Source organism: Nyctereutes procyonoides, unplaced genomic scaffold (assembly GCF_905146905.1).
Source record: "Nyctereutes procyonoides isolate TBG_1078 unplaced genomic scaffold, NYPRO_anot_genome, whole genome shotgun sequence".
Classification (NCBI taxonomy): Eukaryota; Metazoa; Chordata; class Mammalia; order Carnivora; family Canidae; genus Nyctereutes; species Nyctereutes procyonoides.
In genome coordinates, this window is record NW_026575134.1 from 11,144,146 (window position 1) to 11,170,263 (window position 26,118).

Consider the following 26,118-nt stretch of genomic DNA (forward strand, 5'->3'; position numbering starts at 1 on the left):
GTTATAAATATATAATTAAAAAATAAAACTCCCAGATGAAAATACAAATCTATATCACCTTTGGTTAGACATAGAGTACTCGTATAGGACACCAAAAGCAAGATCTTAAATGAAATATTTGATAAAATGCACTTTCTCAAAATTAGCATTTCTGCTAAGACTAAAAAAAAAAAAAGAAAAAAGAAAAAAGAAAAAAAAGAAAAAAAAAAGGGAAAATGGAAGGAAGATGGAAGGAAAAGCCACAGGTTAGAAGAAAATATTTCCAAAAGGCAAAGTAGGGAAAAGACTGGTGTTTAGAGTATTGAGAGAAATATTATAACTCAATAATAAGAAAAGAAACCTAATTAAAAATGGGAAAGACAAATAGAATTTAGACAGCATTTACCTGAAATTTACTACCCTTCTGTTTTTTGTAGGACTTTAATGTAAGGAAAATATAAAAACAAACAAACAAAAAAGGAAGAGGACCTGCATGTCCTCTTTTATAGAGGTGGAGAGATGGAGAGAGCTGGAAATGGCACTGCTGCCATTTTACAATAGTATCCCAAAGAGCAGAAATGAAATGTAATACTTTGTGTCCATCAGAGAACTCAAGTTGTAGGGTGTGTGATTGTACAAAAACTGGAGGCAGACAAGCACTTGAAAGGGGAAAAACAGGAGGTGAGCATTTGCTTACCTTGCACAGACCTTGTCAAACACATTCATTTGGTCACAGATTAAAGTTGAATTTGTAAACTAAATAATAAGAGCTCAGTTGACTAGTGGGAGAGTGAGAACCCTTGGGACCATATCAATTATATTTCCTAGCACCTTTTAAGCATCTTCTCCGTGAGCCCCACAAAATTCTTGCAGTTAAGATAAGGAACAATCAAGAGGGAGCTTCCCCCTTGGTACTGCAGAAGAACAACACCTACCACTAAAATCCACCCAGACCTCATCTACTCCATTGCTACTGTAAGAAAAAGTGACTTCATTGCAGGGAAAGGTGCTGGTGGAATCTCACTGCAGCTGAGGGAAGGCAAAGGTGGGGACCACCAAGTCTTTGCAAGGAACATCTCCCCTATGTCCAAAAGTAACAAGGTTTCCCTCTGCAGAAGGATGGGCATGAAAACCATGGCCTGGAGTAGGTGGGAGAGGGAGACAAGTATCGAACATATTCCACCTCTGGAAAGGGGGCAGGAATACTTGTGAAGGCCACATCCTTAGGACATATTTTCATTATATCTGCTTAAAATAGAGACGTAATTAATATATCAGACAATGTCTCCTTCCCTGGACTTTCACCATCATGCTAGCAAACCCTGAATAAAATAATAGGGGATAACAGTTAAAGAGTTTCAAGAGGCAGACTTCCTCTGGGTAGCAGAAAAAAGAGAAGACTCAATGACAACTAAGGAGACAAAGGCAAAGTAGAACTAGAGCATTAAATTTCAACCCTGATAACATTGTAACAACAAACTTCTAATCCAGTCTAACTCCTGACTACTTAATCCAAGCCCAAGTGACCCAAGTCACTTTCTCTTCTATCCTTATCTCTCTGGGGACTAAGCTGGCTTTGGAAGTGTGAATTTTCTCTAACTCTCCACCAATAGAAGCTCCCTGGGAAGCAATTCATACCAGTGTGCGCAATGAGGTGCTGACTTTCAGTGAATGAATGAATGATGGAAACTACAAGGCCTTTGGAGTGATATAAACCTAGGTTTGAATATCTGCTCAGCCACTTCACTGGCACCACGATCCAGGAAAGTCAGTAAATCTCATAGGGTTTCTGGGGACTACAGAAGGTTCTATACAGGACAGTTCTATCTAGCACAGGGTCAACACATCACTGTGTCCTTTCCCATAACTACTAAAATGCTTGACTGAGCCATCTCAGCTAACACAGGAGCTCAGGGACTCTTGGAAAGTCACATCTTACATTGTTCTCCAAATGACAGTAAGGTTAGCATTATTTTGCAAACCTAAGAATCATGAATTGGAAGAGTTCAGGGTAATGAAACAAAGGATTCTTTTTCTTCAAGAGATTTCTTCGTTCACAGCAGAGTATAATAATGTCAGAGCATCTAAATCAAAAAGTACAGTAATTGTTTAACATCCCCCCAAATTTGTGAACTTTCTTCAAATATTGATATATAAATGTATCTATTTCTGCATAAAATTGTGGGATTATTTTCTCATTGTTATTATATACTATAATAAGTCTTTTCTTCCAATTTTCATGATAGCCTTATAGCTCCCTATCCTCTTGCCAAATAGGGTGAAAAGTCTGTATCTCAGAGTGAAAAAGAATTTAAGGATAGGTGTGTTTGAAGCAAAACATAAAGGAAAACTATGAAGGTGTTGCCCCCCAAAGGAAGATAAATAACATTGAATTATTATAACATGGTTGTTTGGTGAGGTCTTTTAGGATCCGATGGTTTTTTTTTTATAGCAGGAACATAATAAAAATAACATGGACACTCTTTCCATAGTTCTAACGCAAATCTTCCTCACCTGTCTTTGCCTCTGAAAAACAAGGACCGCCATTACCTCCTGAGTCTTTTTTTTTTCATTTTTAAAAAGACTTTATTTATTTATTCATGAGAGACACAGAGAGAGGCAGAGATGTAGGTAGAGGAAGAAGCAGGCTCCTTGCATGGACCCTGATATGGGACTCCTATCCCAGGACTCCAGGATCACAAATTGAGCTGAAGGCAGATGCTCAACCACTGAGCCAGTCATGTGCCCCACCTCCCCAGTCCTGATTCAAAGCCCCTCTGGAGAAAATTCTGACTAGCCAGAAGCAATGCCAATCCCATGGATGTACAATTATCTTTCACTTGAATTTGTTGGTTGTCTATACCCCTTTCTTCTCTGTTCACTGTTTTCATGACCACTGTTAACTTGTTCAAGTTTCTCTGAATTCTCTCCTTTGGCTTCCAAATAAAGATAGCAAACTGAGATTCTCTAAGGATCAAGTCTCCTTCACCAGAACAGCAGACAGAAGCTTGCATATAGGTTGCAAGCTCTCGAGGGTTTCCCTGGAGATGGCCATTGTGCAGTGATATCAACAAAAAGGAAGAGAGCCTTTGAAATAAATCCTGGATGGCTCATCCAAGATAACAAGCAATACTAGCCCAATTCCTGCTTGAACACAGAGTAAGAAAGACAACGGAGTCTGTTACATCAGAATCCTCAATGTCATCAAGTTTGATGAAGCCACCTGCTATTATCTAGAATCATTAGCTGTTGGATCAGGAAGGGCCCTTTGAACATAGCCCAATGCCCACTCAGCAAATGGAGATGTAAGGGGCCAGGGATTCAAATGCCTTGTCCAAAGTTAGTTATCCACAGGGGCAGGACTTTACATTTCCCAAGCTCACAGAATAGCTTCCAAGAGGCTTCTTGTTTCAACATATCATAGAACTGGGTTAGTTTTCTATTTCCAGTTTTAATAAGGAATCTATTTTTCTATGGGTGTTAGACTTCTACAAAATTCTTTTCATTCCAGGAACATTCTGTCATCAAGGAAGTTATTTTTCATTTTTGCTTTTCCTGCTATAGATTAGTGTTTCCAAATGGTGAAAGTGTCTTGGTGAAAATGGAAAACATTGTTCATGTTTCTCAAGTATATTTCTGTTGGCATGTTTGCTTTTTCAGTTATGAAGCATATCCTCTTTTGGAAACGCAATCCCACATTGCTGACATAGCAGGCCTGGTGTTCGTAAGAACAGAGGGCTTTTCCTTTGATGCATCTCTGAGCAGCTTCACGCACTGAACACCTGCAGATCAAAATATCTTCATTCTCTGAACACTGTTCCCAGTAATTGAGACAAGTTGTTGGTTGACCACTTGGTCCCTATTTCTTCTTTCTCTTTCTTTTTTCTCTTTCTTTTTTTCTTTCTCTATCTCTATATATCTTTCTCTCTTTCTTTTTATTTGCTCCCATTGCCTCCATTTTTGATCAGCATTTTTCTGTGTTTACTGCCTCCATAAAAACAGACATTTGGGTCAATTAATTGAGGAAAACTTAGAATATATCAGATGTCATGAAGCCTATATTCAAGTACTTTAAGTGAATTCAAAGATCAATTGCCAATGCAAGATTTCTACCTACTGGCCATGCAGTGAAGATCAGGAGAAGGTAGACATTTTTGTAGAAGCTCAAACCAGTGTGGTAACATCTGACCAGGTTGGATCAAGAAATTTACAGAAGTTACCAGGTTTATAGTAACTCCTCATGGTAAGCAACTTTGTTCTTTTTTGATTCTGTGAGTGAAAAACTGAGAGATGTTTTTTAGAAAAAAACAATGTAGGATCACCTCAGCATACGGACAACAATTATACAGGAACTGGTCTCTATATATGGATACAAAACTACTTCATAGACAAGGTTTTTAATTCCCTGCTTGCAAGCAGATTGAAATTCTACTTTTAGAAAATATACACACAAAGGTGTAAATGCAGCCTTGAAATTAAAATGTTTCTAGGACTGTGTGAACTATTTGTGTAAGCTCTTTGTTCAAGTTGGTTATCTTGTAGATGGTCTTTTAAGTGAGAAATACTTTGATGAAATGTTCCCTTTTTTTGGCAAATAGTGCTCCTTTCTCTAATAATCTGCAAAACATGTATGATTGCTTTTGATCTCATCTTTAAGAGCAGTGCAAAAAAATTATTCTTCAGTGGATGAGTTAGAGCAGTGGATGGCTATAGAACATAAGTCAACATATTCTTATGACTCTAGCTTCTTGGTAGGTTGGCTGAGATTAGTCAAAATTTGTACTCTTTTGAGTCTTGCACTACTTTCTAGAGATGATACAGTTTAATGGAATTTGTGAGCTCATTAAACCATTTCAGACCCAGAATTCACGAAAAGAGTCTGTCTGCATGGTAAACATCCTCATTTGTTCATTTATTGTCTCAGTAAACAGTTATTGAAGACAGTTTCTATCCTGGATGCTAGAGATAACTAACTGGGGGCACAAGACACAGTCCCAACACTCATAAGCTTGCAGCCTTGTGGACAAATATTCTAGAATGTGGCTTGATGGAGCCCCATGTTTTTTGGCCTGTGGCCAGAGACACAGAATGTGGGACTTATGAGCTCTTTTGCTTTCTTAAGGTATATAATAAATAATTATTGCCTATAAAATATATATATATTAGTTTTGTGGAAAATTTGATAAAGGGGCCTCACACCATCCCATTAAAGACAATGATACTATAGTTAATATTTATTGAAAGTCAGATACCTGTTTCTGTCCTTATTCTCAATCCTTAAGAATGCTGTTCAGGAAAATGTTATCCCAATTTCACTGATGGGTAAACTGAGGCTTAGAGAGTTCAGTGATTTGACTAAATTCACATGGCTAGTTACTATGGCAAAGATTGGGACCCAGTAGATACTGGTTTGTTCCAAAGGGCATAGTGTACACCATTTTATGCTTTCGGAAGCTTTCAGCCATCCTTTTATTCAGAACATATACTTTTTTGTAGTCTGACCTTTTAAATAGCCTATGCAGCTGAATGTTTAACTAGTGATAGCTCATAATTGGCATTACTCCTCATGCAGAAAATAATGCTTCTGCTTTTAATCATGGCACTAAAACTTCCTCTTTTGCCTCAAGATATCATTTAAATCCTGTTGAATGTTTGTTAAATTCTCATAATTTAGGGCATTTCTATTAAAGGTCCAGTCCTTTTGATACCATTTCATTCAAACTTTCAGTATCGGCATCAAAATGCTGGAAATACCAAAGCTTGCAGAGAATGGGAGCGGTTGTACTACATGCAGGAGTCAACTGCATAACTCAGAGCAGCCTTCCCACTCATGCTGGGCAGCTGCAGAAAGGCCAAAACAAATAGGATCCTCTGATGAGCAGCACAGGATTTTAAATCAATGCCCTGGAACTTGTTAGGGTAATTTCAAGTTCAAAGGAACAGTCTTTCAGGAATAAATATGTTAAGAGATCATCCTTATTATTTCACACTCCCTAACAACTCATCTGGCCACCTACCAGTGGGGACTAAATTCTGGAAAGTATTTACTTTATAATATAACTAGATATACACCCTCAATGTGTTAGAAAACATTTTAAAAACCTAAAAAATAATGAAAATTCATGTATTAAATATTAAAATACACTATTTCTATTTTTGTTCCTCTCAAAATCATAGAAGTAGTAATTGTAAATTACACTCTAGGAAAGAACCAATATAATAAATGAAAACCTTTTAAGGTTTTTTAACCTTTTTTAAAAAAATCTTTTAAAATTCTGAAGTTTAAGGAAAATGCCAAAAAAAAGGTAAAAATCAGCCTCTCCAATGCTTGTGTGTGAGATGGAAACGACCGACCTAAACTTCCCAAGCAGGGAAGGGTCAGTTCATCTATTATTGACTACATTTATATCTAATGTGATTTTGCTTGAAATTTGTCTTTGTTTAATGCTAGCAAGGCCTATTTATATACATTTATATAAATATTGGAAGAAATATGGGCACACTTTTAAAAGAGGTACAAAAGGAGATTTTTGTAAAAGCTTTTCAGACAGTGTTCCTGGAATAGCTGGAGCAACAAAGTGTTTGGTCCTGGCACAATTCTCAGGGTTACAGGTAAAGTGTTTTTAAATTCTTCAGTGCAAGGTAGGGAGGGGAGGCAGGTGATGCAGGAGCAGTAGGCTAGGTGCTGGTACTGGCTCTGAAGTGCAGGATTTGGTCCCAGTTTGGGCATAATTAGCAGTGAAATGCTTGGAGAGGTGGTTGACTCTGCCCAGTCCTAGGGGTAGTTGCTGACTGAGCTAAAATGGAGATTATTACAAGGACTTAACTCTCTACAGCACTGGGATCCCCTAAGGGGTATAAATGTTAGGACCTTTAGGGATTTCTGTGTTGAAAGATTTGTAAAGAAATTTGTGTATCTTATTTATTTGATTCCATAATAACCAATGGAAAGAATGAACCAAAACTTGATAAACTTCCCATTTTGTTGAAAGTTATTCATATCAGGTATTGATATATTTAACTGCACAAACATCTCCAAGAGTGTCATAAGCTGAGTTTATTTTTTCTATATTCAGTCTAGTAAATTTGTCCATCTTCATTAGCCTTAGAGATAAATTTTTCCTGGGTGAGGGACAATATCTCACAGGAATGTACCTCCCCTAGGATTTGGTCAAATAAATGTTTTTAAAGAATTTTCACAAGGCTGATGAAACTCTGGAAAAGTGGAAGAAATGACATATTTTGGTGTCTTTAGTGGTTGTGATCATAGGCACACATGCATTCATAATTGAAAAGCAATGTTCTAGTCACCTTTTTTTCCAACTGACTGCAACGTAAATTCTAACAATATAATTAAATAAAGGTGATAGATAAAACTTACAAGGCTGAAAAAAATATTTTTTAGGAGAGTGTGGTGTAGATAAAAATGTGGACTATGACTCTGGATCTATCACTTTCTGTATCATCACCATTCAGCAAATAAATTTTGGTTCACTGATTATTACTTTCTTAAAAACATAAAAAATAATACATGCCCATTAGAGAAAAATTGGAAAAGAGAAAAAAATAAAGTATAAAATTTATAATGACACTTATTCTGTTAACATTTGCTATATTTCCATCCATTCATTTTGTCAATGCAACAACCATTTCAAGTGGATGTTGTGGAGATAAATGAAATTAAATATGGAAAAAGCTGCTGCATTGGTTGGGACATGGTCATTCACTGAAAAAGTCAGTTCTACAAATTCCAATTATCCTCCAGTGTTAGTGTACAGAAAAATATATTATGATCTAGTCTACAGGTCACTTCAGAACAATTGATAAGTACTTGCAGAATAACTGCAATTTCTAAGAATCATTGTTACATGTTTCTAAAAATGAGTAGAATGCAGTAAGCATTACCATATATATTCTTAACCTCAACATAAGTTGATCTCTCACTTTTCAGTGGAAACGTCTGAAAGTAAACAAGGGAGAATTTTTATAATTGAATATAAAAAATTACACTAATATACATATCAGGTCAAATATTCACCTTCTTAAAAAAGGTTTTATTTTTCATTTATTTGAAGGATTTGAGAGAGAGAGTGAGTTCATGCATGAACTGGGGGGAGAGACAGAGGGAGCAGACTTTCCACAGAGCAGGAAGCCCAATGCACTGGGCTCCATCTCAGGACCCTGGGATCATGAGCTGTGAAAGGCAGATTCTTAACCAACTGAGCCACCCAGGTATCCTTCAAATACTCACTTTTAATATTTTATATTTTCATTGGATTATATCCATAAAATATTATATTTTTATAAATATCACTGAGATATATTGTTTGCCCTCATATTTCATTAAAAATTTTAGTCAGACTCTTCACATGCATCTAAAATGTATATTTAGAGCAAATTTATGAGTCATCATAGGGTCTGAGTGTTTGGTGATACATTTATGATGATGTCACTAGATGTTCTATTGGAAGAGACAGATATCCACTTACAAAATAAAAGCATTTTTTCATTTATTCTATCATACTGTATATGTACAATGTAACTGTAAAGTATAAAGACTTTAGTCCCAAGTAATATTCATCATCCCAATTAAAGTTCTTTATTGTTTTACCAGCATTATCTCTAAATGAGCTTCAAATGAGTTTATTTCAGGTTGATATCTTACCCAAGTGTCATACTTGTCAAAGTAGAGTATTAGAAGAACCTCTTTTAAAGTGAGAATTTGCTCAAACTAAAACAGAAGGCACCCTCTGTTTTATGAGGCATAACGTTGGGAATAAAAGCCTCACCTTATGCTCTGACATTTCAGCATGTTTCAATCCTGAATGTTTTCCATCTACATAGCAGAGCAGGATTTGCAAATATCTTCTGCCACTTTTCATGTCACCTTCAAGGGAGACCTCACTGAACTATCAAGCTCTGGGACAGAAAAAGAAACAAGCTCTAATGCACAACCCATTTCTCATCTACTTATACCTCCAATTTCCAAAATCTACTTGAGAAGATCTAAAATAAAATACACAAGTACAGTTAGGCCTGGAGATACAAACAGAAGACCAAAAGCACTAAGGAAAGTAGAAAAAAAGGCCCGTGGTTATCCGGCTAGAAACATGGGGTAGACCATTCAAAGATAGGAGAAAAACGTTTTGCAGTACAACCTTTTAATAACTGCTAAAATGAAGCACACCAAGTTTTCAAATATGTTTTTGTTTTCCCCACCATAAAATGAGTAAAAGACTTCAAAGCATGAGTCCTTTAGGAGGACTGTGAAGTGACACAGTGGGCATTGCCTTCCACATCCAATTTGTAAAATGGATGAAAAGGTCTTTAAATAAATGCATTTCATGCTATTACTGCATCATCACTATGGGCATCATGACATTTAATGTCACTTACAGATGGTGACCTTCAGCAGACCTGGTCAGGCAGGTAGCAGCCTAGTGATGTAATGTGACAATAGAGAGGCTTGGAGGACCAGGCAACCAGCCATTGATCTTGTTATTCCATCATGAAGGAAAACTGTAGAAGTTTGAAGCCAAACTTTGGACATGATCTGGACAGAAGTCAGTTTGAGGTAGAAATTTCTGATGAAAGATTGAAATGCTCATAGATTGTGATGTTGGTGGGAAAATATGCCATTTGCTTTTGAAACACAGGTGAAGCAATTCCATGAACTTACCCCATTATTACTAGGCTTTACTATGTTCCTTTTGATTTCCTTAACACTGGAAAGGCATTGGATAAAATAAGACAAGTGACTTACTAATGAATGGTGTGTGAAAGGCACATTTTCCTTGATGAGCGTTCAGAGAATTCCAGACATAGTAGAGCAATGTGAAATGCAAATGAAGGGATGAATCTTGATGCTCCATTGACATAGGTCCAGTTGCTATCCCCAAATACTGCATTCTTGTTAGTAAAGGAAGATTTGGTCCCAGGAGATTAAAATGTTTTGGAGGACAAAATCATCACAATTAAATTTCTAATACTAATGGTAATATTAATTAAATCTCTCATTTTCATAGCATGTTTAGATGTAGAAATCTTAGAAGATATTTTAATATCAATCCTTCCAGTAAAGGTCAGCATATACAGCACTGTGCAAATATATAATAGGATCTGACTTTGTGTCCATGTAGACTTGCTTAAAGTGCTCATGCACGACATATGTAGTTGTCTTGAAAGGTTTGTCCCAAGAATGAAGTTGCTCATGACATAAATTGTGTGAATTGACTCATTTCCTTTTCTGATGGTGAGAGGATGTTTTCAGAGAGCCTGGGTTTTGGAGTCAGGCTACCTAGACCTCTGACTCCACCACTTGCTGCTGATGTGAACTTGGGTGTTCATCTTCTGGCCTCAGTTTCATAATCCACAAGATGGGATAACAGGATGTATGAGCAAGGGTCATATGAAAATTAAGTGAGAGGTTGTAAGGTACTTGGCATGTTGTGTAAAGCACAATAGGTGCCTCATAGATCTTACCTCATTTCAATCCTAAAGGGAGGATTGTATCCAGATTGGTTATCCAGATTGGTTAGTAGCCAATCACATTGACAGAGCAGAAATTCTCCAGAGGATTCAGCTTTACTTCTAACCACTCCAGTGAAAAGTTATCTGACTTTCCATTGATATACAAAACACTTATATTTAGAGGTATTTCTGTAATGGACTTTTCCCATACTTGGCACAAGAATCAAATTTAAATGTGTTGTTGTATGTACTTATATTTTAACTTTTTATCTAACATGATATTATGTTTAACACTAACGAGCTTGGCCTTCATACTTGTATTTAGTAGAAAAATAATTAAAATTTTAAATTTTATTTAGAAAAATTAGGACATATTTGCTTTGGCAGCACATATACTAAAATTGGAATGATAGAAGATAGCATGGACTCTCAAATAAATAAATAAATAAATAAATAAGAAAATACATAGGAATATAGTTAGTGATACTTAGTACTTTTAAATATACTTAGAAATGGAATTAATTTGGAGTTCATATTTACATATGAAATAGCTTTATATATTTAATAAGAGAAAAATTAGAAGAATAAAATAGAGGAATTTCAAATCAATATTAGTATGCCGGTTTGAAATACCATGATTAATTAAAATGTGGATGCAATTAATTAATTTATATACCATTCTTACTGCCTCATATTCATCAAATATATACCACTAAGTCAATTTATGTGAAAATGTTTTGATTATAAATATATATAAATATATTGAAAACATTTATTTCGAAACCTGGTTTGTATTTTATACATCAATGAAATGATTGTGGCCATAAAAAGCATTCTTAATAAGTTTAATAAAGAATGTTGAGTGGCACCTGGGTAGCTCATTCTGTTAAATATCCAGTTACGATCTCAGGGTTGTGGAATTGAGCCCTGAGCCTGGTGTTGGGCTCCAAGCTGAGTGTGGAGTCTGCTCCTGATTCTCTCTCTCCCTCTCACTCGGCCTCTCTCTCTCTCTTTCTCTCTCAAAGAAATATATAGAATCTTTTTAAATAAGAATGCTGAAAGAAAACCCATGTAATATAATTACATAAAATGTAAACACTAACTATATGTAATCAAGAATACTATTTAATGCTCAGTTAACTATCATATTGAGAGAGTTACCATCTATCCTGAAAAGAATGAAACTTTAGGAATCTAGCAAGAAAAGGTGACAGAAGCTAAGCACAAAGTCTTAACTTTCAGAAATTTTTCAAGTTCATCATTTGAATTTCAAGTTTTTTACTATGATGAATCAGGAGTATTCCTATGAAAAACCAACTTTTAAAAATGAAAGCTAGATTCTTTAATGTGTTCATTAAAGGCAAAAATTATTGAATACCATGTACTTTGAGAAATAAATTTTGCTTTATAAAACATGCTTTTTAAATTAAAAAAAGTGTATGGTTGAGGAACTATACAGTGTCTTACTACTGTCTTAATCAGTAACATACTATTTGCACTACAGGCAAGATGTACAAAATTAAAGTAAGCACATTATGAATGAATATCTATTTATAGTGGGAGTAAAAAAACCATCATTGTTTGTTTATCAATTTAGTATAAAAGTCAGGAGCTTTGGAGACAAGCAAAATTCCTGAAGAATTTTTTATTCTTTATTCTCAAAGGAAGAATTCAGTTCTTAGGATGTTACCCACGAAATTCTAACTCCATACTAGTTGAAAGAGAAAATCAGTAAAGCACTTGTGTTTCAGTGGGAACTCAAATTGGAATGGGTCCTACCATTTATGATAGATTCATTAGTATAACTGAGGAATATTCTAGCCTTCAAGCGACATGCCCTTGAAAACCATGATGTTTCACTATATAATTTGATATTATGTCTGCAAGAAACTCTAACCATAACTGGTAACAATGGTTACCATAGCTGGTAACCATTCTATATAAATTTATTCAGCAGGTGAAATGAAAGAAAATTGAAGGATACCATAGCAAGTTTAGCAGGCTTGTAGGGCAGATTCAACTTTGAGGAGGGATGCTAAGACTCATAATATGGTGTCATCTTAATTATGCTTCAACTTCAAATAAAATTCCAACACAAAATGTACTTTTAGTTAACATTTCCTAAAGCAAAACAAAATTCTGACCATGTATTTCTTGATTGGGGTACTATAAGAACATTTCTGAACACTTAAATTTTTTTTAAATATGAGTTTTGGAAATATTGCATTTGTTTCTAAATTTAAGGCGTTGCAATTAATTTGGAAGTTCAGCCTTACACATTGCCTTCTACAAAATCCTGCAGTGGTTTAGATGCAAGAATTAGATGTTCTATAAAATCAGAAATCAAGGAAAAGAATTCCAGTATCACAAGTGGACATGAGATCCATAATTGTAACTTAAAGATCAACTTGATAGATTACCATTCAAACAAGTGACTGTGTATTATGTCAAAATATTTCACTTTTTGACCCAGACTCTTTCACTTAATAGCTATGACTTTGGGCAAATTACATAACTTCTACAACTTCTTTTCCCATGGAAACTAGAAATAAGCACCTCAAAACCCACTGTGGATGAAAGCCCATGATAACCATTAATTCTTTTGCAACTTTTTGTTTCACTATGTGTTGGGTATTTCCAAACCATAAAATACTTGTGTTTCTTTATTTAAGTTTTAATTGTTATTCCACTGTCTCCAACAGATAAAAGTCCTGAAGACATTTCCCCCAAGCCCACAATTTTTCTTCCTTCAATTGCTGAAATAAAAGTCCATCAGGTTGGAACATATATTTGTCTTCTTGAGGATATTATTCCTGATATTTTTAAGATAGATTGGAAAGAAAAGAATGGCAAAACAATTCTGCAATCCCAGCAGGGAAACACCATGAAGACTAAGGACACATACATGAAATTCAGCTGGCTAACCGTGACTGAAAAATCAATGGATAAAGAACACCAATGCATTGTCAAAGATGAGAGGAATAAAGAAAGGGTTAAACAAGAGATTGATTTTCCTTCAATAAACAAAGGTATGTGCATACAAACATGAATACAACCTCCCAGAATCCTTTGTTTTGAAGAGAAAAACCTAACTTTTCTGTCAAGTATTAATGAAAACATGAAATTAAAATTTTTTTCTAATGTTGTTGCCTTTCATGCTAGCATAAATGTCCTATTTCCCCCATAGACTTCAAATAGTATGGGCTTTGGAGGGCCTGGGAGACTCAGTAAACTGAGCATCTGACTCTCCATTCAGCTCAGGTCATGACTCAGGGTATTAAGATTGAGCCCAGCATTGGGCTCTGCACTCAGCATGGAGTCTGCTTGGGTATCTCTCCCTGTGCCCCTTCCCCGTGCTCACTCTCTCTCTCTTTCAAAAGAAATATGCAATTAATTTAAAAAAAAACAACAACAGTATGGCCTTTGGAATATACAGAGGAAAAAATGACATATTCACTTAGCCTTTCAAGCCTTAGTTTTAGCATCCAAATATTAATGAAACAGTGATGATTTTAAAGTCATTTCATGGATTAAATGAAAAAATACACGTGAAAGCACCTAGCTACCTGGTACACAAGAAATGCTCAGAGTCTACTATTGATAATTTCACTTGATCAGGAATTAAGAACAATTATGCGTCATTCAAGAATGTTCTATCCAGCAGTCAGAAGTCTTTCTCACTTCAATCTTGCTCTATTCAAAGTATCACCCATGAACAATGAGTTGTCAGAGACAAAATGATCTTCATTTGACGGGGCCAGAACGCAATTCAACCAGAAATAATATTTTGGCAACTGAGGTTTTAGTATGGTCTTGAGTTTTTTAGATTTGTATTTTATATGCCAGCATAAGGTGAATTTTTGTAAATAAGGATTGAGTGATGCTAAGGTCTTAAATATTCATGCATTCTACACAATGAATGTATTCTTACCATTGGTAAAAACTGCTCAGCAAACATTTGTTTCAGTTCTAGTGTGTGCCAGACTGGAAAGGATGCACGATGAACTACTGTCCCAAGGAGGATAACTACAGTAATCAATCAGGGTCACTTGTGATTTAAGCATGGTGTTCCAAAGGAGCCTCACTGGGAGAGATGCTGGTCATATTTAGAAAGTGTGGGCAGATGGCTAAATGTGCCTAGCCTCGCTGTGATCTACTAACTCATTAGACTCACAAGTCAAGTCCTGGCATTGACATCACAGACCAAAGGCCCAGAGACACCATAAGAAGGAACCACTTTGGATTTTCCTTGTGATTAATAACATTCTAAGCAGTGGGGAACAAGCACATAACAAGACCTATGAAGAGCTTTGCTATATCAAGTCTAACTTTCTGAAGTGAGTTTATGTTCTTGGAGTGTTGAAAACACCCCACAGACCCAAAATGGCAATACTTAGCTTATGGCCCAAGTCACTAAACCAGGACTTAATACCTAATCTAAGAGCAATTTCACCTTCCCACCCCAAGGAGAAGAGTAACCTTTAACTAGTCAACATGGGAATTTCCTGGTCATCCCCAGGAAGCTTCCTGATTGACTCATTCCCATCCCCATGGGAGAGTAACCTTGCCTAAGACAATGGATTGCTTTCTAAGAATTCCCTTTTCCCCCCTGGGTCCCTCTCTATTGTTAAAAACTTTTCCTTTCCTGTAGTCCTTTCATAAATTAATTGATTAATAGAGCCATTAGATCTTTAACATTTGGGCAACCTGGGTGGCTCAGCGGTTTAGTGCCACCTTCAGCCCGGGGCCTGATCCTGGAGACCCATGATTGAGTCCCAGGTCGGGCTCCCTGAATGGAGCCTGCTTCTCCCTCTGCCTGTGTCTCTGCCTCTCTCTCTCTCTCTCTCTCTCTCTCTCTCTCTCTGTGTGTGTGTCTCTCATGAATAAATAAATAAAATCTTTAAAAAAATCTTTAACATTTACTTGGTTGAATTTTTTATCTTTAACAGATTTGGTGGCAAGGATGGAATCCGATATGGACCCTGCGGGGCATTCAGAGGCAAAGCAAAACACAGAGGTGGTAACTTTGAACCCTTCCAGTTCAAGATCTTTCAGGCCTGTCCCAAGCACTGTGGGTGAGTTCTTCCTGCTCTCAGCTCCAGTCACTTTGTGTTCTGCCTCCTAATCTAATTGGTTTTGCTTGGCAGGGCACGGCAGCTTAGGCTGCCAGAGTGTTATGCCCATGTTAAGTTAAACTAGCATGTCTTTTCTGAGCCCCATTGAGCTAGATATTTGCACAGAGTTCAACTGAACTGGCTGAAGGGACTGCCCAGTGCCAAGCAATTAACCTTTCAGACTAAGTGCCCAAGATAGAAACCTCAGCAAGTTTCCAGGAGAATTGGTGGTGCACGCGGAGTCTTCTTGTATCAGAACTCAGAAACATCTCTTACAGCTCATACACTAATGTGCACCTAATTGATTGTCACCATTCCAGTAGATAAAGGCTACAGCTAACAGGGAAAGGTAGAAAAAACACAAAAATTGGCTTGCAAGAGTCAAGCATTTAGAGGCTGCTAGAGCACTTGCTACCTCAGGAACACACCACTGATAGTACAGGTTGTCAGGAAATGGGATGGATCAGTACTAGATCACTCATCAGCCTCAAGAAAACCTCTGTGCAAGGAGCTACACTGCAAAATACGCACAATCCCCAATTCCAGGACACAACCCTTTTTTAGGTGTTAGTTTTCTGATCAAGAATCCCAGTGTCTTTGTTAATGGAATCCTTAAAGAGTCAAGTGCACTACTTCTGTTTTACCTGTTTATTTTTCTTTTAAGAATTATAGTCCCAGATTAAAGATACCTAGCAAAATGCAAACTCTTAAAAACTTCTTTGGTGTCCTGAGGAATTAACTTGGTAACAATCAGGTTGGAGACCCAAAAATACCAGACAGGAAAGTGGAGTACCACTCATTTGCAGCCAGATATGGCTGGATTGGAGTGTGGATTAACTCCATTTGAGGCCAGTGTCCTACCAAACTGCTGCGAGCCCTCAAAGCAATGATAACCTAGAAATACATGCCCATAATGGGGTACTTGCGAATTAGAATTAGAATTAATTAATTAGAATTAATTAATCTAATTGGAATTAGAATGATTTTGTGATATTAAGATATGAACTTAAAAAGCAAGGGTTCCCTAATTAAACAGAATCCATGTAAGATGTTGACAATTCCAAGGTCCTTTCATTGAAAGACTCGTTGCAAAAGGCTAATGAAAGATTAATGATGGAGGAAGTAACTAAAGCAGAAGACTATGAAACTGATCTAACTCCTACTCCCCTCTTGGCAACTTTGAGCACTCATTCTAGTCTGAATTGATTTTCCACTCTGAACAGACTACACAGCCATAAACAGAAGACTGTCAATTTCATGGCTTTACAGACATCTCCATATCTACCTTCATAGGAGGGCCCCCAAATGAGCCCTGTCCAGAGGGGCATATTGCTATGTACTTTATTCTCTTGAACAGCCACGTGGAATTCTGGTAAATACTGGGTCCTGTGCAAAGGATCCTAGAAAATCTGGCAGAGGAGAGGGAAGAGTGGAAATCTTAACCACATTATTAGTGGAATCTCTATCTAAAGTCCTTGTCCACAGGGATAGTAAAATTTCTCATTATCCCATCCTTTCTAAATCTAGACCCATTGCTAGTGATCTTTTCTCTCCCAGATGTTATTCCTGCCTTCCTGCCTGTGTCATCCTGCCTAATTGCTCTTAACTTTCTGCCTGCCTGCAACTTGGCGGATTGTTGGCTCCTTCCTTTGGCTCTCACTGTGAGAGACTCTGAGTATTTGGAGGGTAGTATCCTTTGCACCCTCTTGGGGACCCGGGTAATACACAAGGGGTTACTCTATATGTCAGAAATTCTTAAAACTAAAACTATGCCCCCAGAGAGAAGGAAACAAATTGAGGCTCATGTGCTTGGTTAGATGGATCAATCCATGATGTCATTCCATGTAAATACAAGTCTGAATTTGAGACCAACTGGATTGACCAATCTTACCAGAAGTAGAAAGGCAGCTCTTGAGGCAACTCAAAGTTCTCCCATTGCTTTATCTATCCCCCAACTTCTCCTATTTATGAAAAAGGGCTTATAAATGGTTGGCTTTAGGAAAGCAAAGTGCTTCTTGGAGGAACATTCATTCTCTGTATGTCATTAAAGTCACACATCTTATCCTGTCTTTAAAATGTAAACCCAGTGCATAAAAGCTTGAGACTGAGGGAAGTAAACGAACTAGTTTACAAAAACTAGTAAACTAGTTCGTTTATAAAAACGTTGTAGAGGTTTGTGCCTAAACTCTAGTCTACTCTCCTTGATAATCCTGAGACAAATACAAGTCTTAAAATTAATAGTGAGACAAAATACAAAATCCTGAGACAAATACAAATTAAAATTAATAGCATAAATATTAGTGATCCTAGGTCCTCGTACCAGTCTGTGTGTCCATAAATATATCTTATCGATGTGAGATATTTTTTCGCCCTGGATATTTCGCCAAAAATAATTTGTAAAGAGCTTTATTTCCCTGGTTTGAATATAAGCAATTTTAAGGATCGGGCATTCTACAACTCTCAAAGAGAGAGAGACTAACTTGAATGTGTTTCAATTTTACATGATCTGGGCACGTATTCTCTGGTGGATTTAAGCATAATAGATATGTTGGTATTGCCTTCTTAGCACTAAAATCAGAAATTTCATGTGCCTGGTTTACTAAAGATCAAGTAAGTAGATGTGATCTCCATTACAAAATGTTATAGGAAAAAGCTTGGGAGAATGATGGACTTTGATGTTTCATAAGATTATTTACACTTTTTATTTAATTCCAATTAATTAACACAGCACATTATATTAGTTTCATATGCACAATATGGTGATTCAACACTTTGATACATCACCTGTGCCCATCAGGACAAGTGCACCCTTTAATCTCCATCACCTATTTCACCCTTCTCACCCCTTGCCTATGATGTTTTTGTGGGTAATCTCAGATAACGAGATATAAAAAATACACAATTTTAGCTAAAGTTTTAAATAATCTCCCAATTTTTTGAGGAACTTAAGATCATAGTGTTTTCCATATTAAGATACATTCATTATATTCATTCAATATCGAGATCATTTCCAAGCAAGATAAAATACTAATATATTAGTGACTAAACACAGGTTTATCTACTTTTGTTTCCTTGCTGCATAGAAACAGAAGTTTGCACCTACTCATAGTCATTTTTTGGTGCTTTACTGAAAGATTGTTTTATGAAGAAGCACACATTTCTAGAAATTATGGAATATATTCATAAATTTTCCAATCTAAAGAATGCTAATTAACTGTTCACAACTGCTTACTGATTAGCTTTCTTTAAATATGAAGGTTTCTAAGGGGTTAAGAATTCTAGTACATGTAATGCAGACTCCTAAAATAATAAGAGAAACAACCTGGAAAGCAAAGAAACTAAGATGTATGTTTTTCAAAAGAAAATGTATGAGGAACAGAAATATATTTTTTGAGGGGAAAAAGGGGATTTTGTCCTAAAGGGAAGTGGGTCATCTAAAGAAAGTAAACTTAGAACAAAATCTGAATGTTAAAAAAAAAAAAAAAAACGTTGCAGAGGTTTGTACAAAGGGGATGTTTGGGAAGGAATGTTATGTGTGATCAGGACAAAGATTGGAATGAAGAATTTTTAAACCAAAGTAAGGTGGTACAGCATTGGAGTTTGATTTTTCTCCCTGCCAAAAGGATAAATGGTTTTTTAGGCTTTTCATGTTTCTTTGTTTTCCTTGGAATTTTGGTCTGCTTAAATCTCTTTGACTTGGAGTATTCCAACGGGTTTGTTAAACTGTTTGGCTATTTGGTATGTCAGATTACGTGGGATGCATTGTCAAAAAATACTTCATACCAAGTTTTCTAGGTATTGTGTTTGTAAGATTGTGGTACATGTAGATAATGTCCATTCTGGTGCTACAAAAGAAATGGCTCCTCATTGTCAGTAGTTGGTTATCCTGATGGCCTTATAAATTGGCAGCAGTCTGTTTCTGAATCAGAAAAATGAAGGCGGGTAAACATGGCAGTGTATTAAACAAAGAGTCAGAGCTGAGGGAAAACCAGAGCAGCCACATGGTTCTTCCATGATCCCTTGGCAAATCTCATTTCTTTTAGTTTTTGTTTTTTAAATTCCTTTACCCTCCTTTGGACTTTTTAAAAGACTCAAAGTGTAAGTGGACTTCAATGGGAAGACTTGTATAATAGTACAAAACCATTTACCATTAATATCTAACGTGTCTGGACCATAATTCTGGAATAATTACTTTTGCCTCCAGAGACTGCATGTCTCATCATTCTGGACCCTGACACCTGCAGGTGGAATTCATTCCAATACCACTTAGTTTGTGTGGTCACTGTGACCTTGTCATTGTTTCTATGTGTTCTGGATGGATTAAAGCCTTTTTCTGCTATGAGAATGATATACTCACTCTGGCAAAGACAGTGTCAAAAATGGATTTTCCCTTGGAAAATCTCCAGTGACCAAGGCTCCTCCTTCTGTGATCTCCAGTGACCAAGGCTCCTTCTTCACTGGGCAAATCACAGGAGCCTTTAGGAAAATCTTGCCAATCTCATGGAACTGTCTCAGTGTACAACCTTATGCTGATCTTTTATGTTACCTGCTAGTCTGAGATAGTGTAAGTCTCCAATGTCTGATGCTCAAGACTGTCATCAACAGGTTATGGACACCTTCCTAGATCACAGTTAAAAGGATCTGTAAGTCACAGTATACAGCCTGCTGATTAGATATTTTAGACATATCATCAGAGGAAGATAGTCCTCAACTATCCCAGTAGAAGAGGGACATTACTAAGTGGTTCTGCTATAAAACTAAAGGTTCAACCTTGTACACATAACATACCTACAAATATTTCCACCTGACACCTGGTCCTACCTAGACACAGGAGATTCTGAAACAGCTGAGAGAAGTACAAATAGAAGACATCCAAATTGACTGCGTTCACCTAAAAAGGGTTTCAGGACTTCATATTTTAACAAAATGTGAAATCCTTTCTCCTTCTGTTCTTTCCTTACTCTGGAAATGGCCTGTATCTCCCATGTCATTGCCATATGTGTAACCTCTGGAATTTAGAGCAAACTTTTATTTCAGGCTAGCAGAAAATCTAACACTGGTCCAAAATTTTCTCAAGGTAAATAGGATATCTCATTGGTTGATTCTCCTAGTTTACATCCCAAGGAGTAGGGACTACCAAGAAGCCACCAGGATTAACACCTTTGGCAGGAATCCATGTGGCTTAAACGAAAGATTCCTTCAGCAGGGTCTTTCTTACTTATGTGATTTTAACTGCTTTGAGTATTGGGGGCAATGGCATCAAAATGTACCTCTAACATGGGGAACTACCCTGTTTACGGGCATCATAACAATCTGCCTGGTGCATTTTATTCTTTCAAAAGCTTTACAGGCAAGTTCTAAGCCAGTAACCTTTAAGCAAATGATCTTCCTTGATTGGAATATCACAAAAGAATGAAGAGTACAACCAGGTCTAAAAACCATAATGCTTAAAGAGGTAACCCTTGAATATCACAAAGCTTATGCAAAAGGCCAAGATCTGTGTATATCACCCAGAGAATCCACAGGAACTGTGAGAACTTCAGAGCAGTTGCTGACAGTAGTGTTAATTCCTTCAAATTTGATCCCGTCTCTCGGTTAAGATGAGAATGTGATCAAAAGGCAGGGTTGTTGTAAAGGAAACCTCAGGGTCACAATGTACTCATTAGCTTAAGGCTGTAAGTCAGTAAACCAAGTCTTCATAGCTACCCAACTGCGGTTTCAACAGCCAGAACTAGAACCTTTAGCCAATGGACATGGACTTTCCTGATCAGCACTAGGGTGTTTACTGATTGACCCCTTCTGCTCCCCATTAGGAGAAGGACCCTGCCTCAAACAATGAATTCCTTGCTAATAATTTCCTTTTCACTGCCTCTCTATCTTGAAAAACCTCTGTCCTGTAGCCCTTACGAGCTGCCTCCTACTTGCTAGATGGGATGATACTCGATTCATGAATAGGTTGAAAATACAGCCAAAATGTACTCAGTTGAATGTTTGCTATTTCATAGATTCTCAGTTTGCTCCATAATCAAATTAGGAATAAATATTTACTTTTACTTTCACCAGAAATGTGATGCAAAGCAAATGAAATTATGTCAATGAAAATACTTGTTTTTGAAAACATGACATGGATAAATTTATTCCTGTATTTATTGTATTTATTTATATCCTTCCCTAAAACTAACTGAAGTCAGATTATACAGAGAGCCTTAATGTTCATTTCTACACCTAACAGAGAGGGACAAATGGGCATGGCATAAATGTAATGAAACCATTGGGCTGAAGTATCATGTTAGGTTTTGATTTTTCTAGTGTGCCGAGAAAAGTAATAAGTATAGTAAGTTCCATGGCGACGATTATGGTAAGGAAGGAGCTCCTGTTAATGATGTGCTTTCCATGGCACTTATTTCTGAAAGGAATGTTTCCCAAGGTCTTCTCATAGCCACAAACAGGGCACTTCTGTTAATGGAATTCTACAGTAGATTTTTAATGCAGATCCATGGACGTTTTAAGGTTTTTTAATAAAAGCTTATATATATGTATGTATATAAATGAATGCACAGAACAGTGAGTGATTCTGGACAGAGATAAACTCATCTTTTCAAACTTTTTAACCAACTTTGATTGAGAAAGGGCACCATGGACACACAAGTCATATTATGAAAATTGTTACATTGTTGTCTTTATATCAATGAATGCATGGTGATAAGATATTTTTATTTATCTTTTTGAAGTTTTTATTTTACTCCCAGGTAGCTAACCTACAGTGTAATATTAGTTTCAGGTGCAAATGTCATGAATAACATCACTGCATGAAAAAGAAAGATATGTTTAGGACACTATAATGTCAGCTCTTTAGGATATTTTAACATTTAACATAATTATACTAACATTATTCTTTTTGGGATTTACCCAAAAGACTATATCTCACACCCATTTCTCAAGAGCACACCAACATAAGATTGTGTGGAGTAGATAAAATTGCACACCAGAACCATGTCTGTATACACGACACGGGAGGTGAAAAAGAATAAACCAAAAAATCTTAGAGCTCTCTCTTCCTGCATCCACAGTCAATCATCATTAAGGATTTTTGTGTTTGTATGTATGTTGAGGGGGTGGTGGTTTTGTTTTGTTTTGTTTTTCTACACTGTAGATAAATACAACTTTAACTCAAGTTTATGTAGTCAGACAGCTATCAGTGTGATGTGGCCTTTCATCCTACCCCTGCAAACAAGTGCACTGAAATGCTGAGCTTTTAGGGGTGCATCAGTAGCTTAGTCAGTTAAGTGCCTGCCTTTGGCCCAGATCATGTTTCCAAAGTCCTGGGATTGAGCCATGTGTTGGGCTCCCTACGCAGCTGCAAATCAGTTTCTAGCTCTCCCTCTGCCCATTTCCACGGCTCATGCTCACTCTCTCTCTCTCAAATACATAAAACTTAAAAAATTTAAAAAGAAATGATGAGGTTCTTTAATAAAATGATCATTTGCTAAGACTAATTCAGATATGCTGAAGAGATGCTGTCTGAGAGGTGACAGTGGTGGAATTATGTTTGATGTCTATGGGTTAACAAGATGCTTTCCACAGGCTCTAGCTCATCAATACCCCCACAGCCATCCTTTCAGGGCTGGCTCTGACGATCATCACTGATATGCTATTCAGCAAGGGACATAGACTCTCTAAATCTTATTTCCTTCTGGGTAACATGGAATTCTACAAATTCAGCTCATCAATGTAACAGGGAGATGAGATGAGATAATGCCTATGAACTTTCACGTAGTGCCTGACACAATAATAATCAGTCAATAGGTTTGGCCTTCTTTAGTATTGTTGTCAGGTCCTCCCAACACCATCAGTCCAGAGAATCATGTGCAGGAGTTGAGGATACTGGGGCATGAATGATTTGAAAGACAGGGCTGCTTCTTACCTTAGAGAGGAAATTTACTTAAACCAGACTCCTTCCAACATGTACGGTGCCTCTGTGGCTTCAGGGTTGGACAAATTTATTTTGGTAGCAACCCTTCATGTGAGCAGTGGGTATGGAGGACTGGACCGCAGCCACCGTTTCTGATTATTTTTCTATTCAATAGTATTTTTTTAATAATAAATTTATTTATTTTTTGTTTTTTTAATAAATTAATTTTTATTGGTGTTCAATTTACCAACATACAGAATAACACCCAGTGCTCATCCCGTCAAGTGCCCCCCTCAGTGCCCGTCACCCATTCACCCCACCCCCCGCCCTCCTCCCCTTCCACCACCCCTAGTTCTTTTCCCAGAGTTAGAAGTCTTTATGTTCTGTGTCCCTTTCTGATATCTCCCACACATTTCTTCTCTCTTCCCTTATATTCCCTTTCACTATTATTTATATTCCCCAAATGAATGAGAACATACAATGTTTGTCCTTCTCCGATTGACTTACTTCACTCTTTATAGGACACCTACTGTGGAGCAGTCCCTGTGCTATGAGCTATGAGCACAGAAGGAAAACAAGATAATGTTAGGCATTACCCTCCAGGTGTGAGGAAAAAAAAAAGAAAAAAATGCATCATTCATAAACTACATCTTTATATGCAGAAATACAACATGTGATTTGATCTAGTAAGTTACATAAATTCACATCAACCATTTCTGGAATTGTAGGGCTCATATTTGTAATGACTCTTCTGCTCTTGACAAATTCTATCATCTGTCTATCATCTATCTAATCATCTACCTTCTATCCACAACACAGAGGAAAGTTAAACAATGGATATGAACAATAAATAATACTTGTCCTCATTTCTTTTAGAATTTGCTGCTATTAACTCTACAGAAGCTTCCCTGAATGATGAAAATGGTAAGTTTTTGTCTTTGTTTGCCTTTATGCTATGCTGTAGCATTTTGCCTTTCTGATCAACTTAACCCTTGAACTCCCCTGGCTTCAGGGAGAAACTTCAGAATGGCTGAATCTTGCAAAATAGACTGTGATATTTATGTCAATCCACCATTTCTCAGGGGTCATCTCTTTTAAAGGTTTTATTTATTTATTCATGAGACACAGAGAGAAAGCAGAGACATAGGCAGAGAGAGAAAAAGGCCTCTCGCAGGGAGCCCGATGGGGGACAAGATCCTGGATCTCTGGGATCACGCCCTGGGTCGAAGGCAGATGCTCAGCCACTGAGACTCCCAGGCGTAACCTCAGGAGTCATCTTCACACAGTAACTTCTGGTTTGGCTGTGAGAGGACTAGGAATTAGGGGTGCATCGATGTGCCCTGAATTCTTTCAACAATGGATTTCATTCATATCTGTGCCCTGTTTTCTACTGACTGAGGAAAACATGATTTCTTATTGCTTCTGTATTTTTTAAGCTTTGTTCTTCCTGGTAGTTTACTACATGAATTGACACCGAGAAGTTCTTGTACAGAAGGCTATGTGCTGCACTGGGAGTGTGTTTTGTTTAATTCTCTTAATACTCACTGTGAAAGATTTAATTCCCACTTTACATGTGAGGGTAATGAGATAAAATGAATTCAGTCTCCACACCACACGTCGAGAGCTGAGGCTGAAAACCAGACCAACTGAATCAAGATGAATCAAGTGACATTTAGTTTTTACTTATTACTGCCTAGAGCCCTCGTGGGGATGAACATGCAAAAAGTCACCTATTACCAATGCATTTCCCCCCATGGATTCATTCATTATAAAGACAACCTTAATTTTTAATACTTTGGAATGTGCTAGGTGAATTTCATAGGTTCTTGACTGACTTGACCTGCAAACTCCATTCTGAGTTGTCTCTCTGTGGTGGTGGTGTTGGTGATGGTGATAGAGGGGTGATAGAGGTATTTACTACTCGGTTGTGCTGGTATGAGAGTGTCACTTCAACCTAGGTTATCAGAAATGTTTACAGTTACGACTCTCCAATGAATAAGTCTTGACCTTTCAAAAAAACTGAAATTAATAAAATACTTCTTTTAGACCCCCTGCAGCTTCAACTCATGAACACCTCTGCCTACTACACCTACCTCCTCCTCCTCCTGAAGAGCCTGATGTACTCCATCATCATCGCCATCTGTCTGCTTGGGAGACCAGCGCTCGATGGCAACGGGAAGAGTTCCTAACATGATGCCTACATGGTCCACTTTACCCATTGGCTTTTGTCCCTATAAATGTCTGCTGAGGATCTAGTGGGGCTTTGTTTCTATGATTGGGTTATTTCCTTTCACATGTATCTTTCTCTGTAGGGTCACAATGCAGAATGGGTTCATAAACTCCTGGGCAAACACAAACTTTCACTCTGCACCAAGAACAAATTCTGCTATGACTCAGGGGTGGGAACAGGGGTCCATCCCCAGGGGCTTCATCACTTCTCTCTCCTTAATGCCCACCCACTCCTCAGCCACACAGTACTCATGCCTCTGTGTACAGCCTGCATGCAGCTTCCAGCTGTGTCCTTGAACTCTTTTACCTTGGAGTCCTTGAACTCTTCTTTCTTGGAAGCCCTTTATTGTACATACCTAGAAGATCACCTCCTTACTAATTTACCTTTGTACAGTTTTTCATAATAAAAAGTAT

At 37.2% G+C, this 26,118-nt stretch overlaps 1 gene segment (V, D, J or C); it reads left to right on the plus strand.

The window, feature by feature from the left end:
* LOC129494356 (T cell receptor gamma constant 2-like) overlaps window positions 1-25,664 on the plus strand; it is a 39,838-nt gene extending 14,174 nt beyond the window's left edge. Inside the window, 5 exon segments of the C gene segment in view lie at window positions 6,545-6,591; window positions 13,152-13,478; window positions 15,399-15,524; window positions 24,352-24,399; window positions 25,522-25,664. Of these exon segments, the coding sequence occupies window positions 6,545-6,591; window positions 13,152-13,478; window positions 15,399-15,524; window positions 24,352-24,399; window positions 25,522-25,664 (691 nt within the window).
* Window positions 25,665-26,118: the final 454 nt, after the last annotated feature.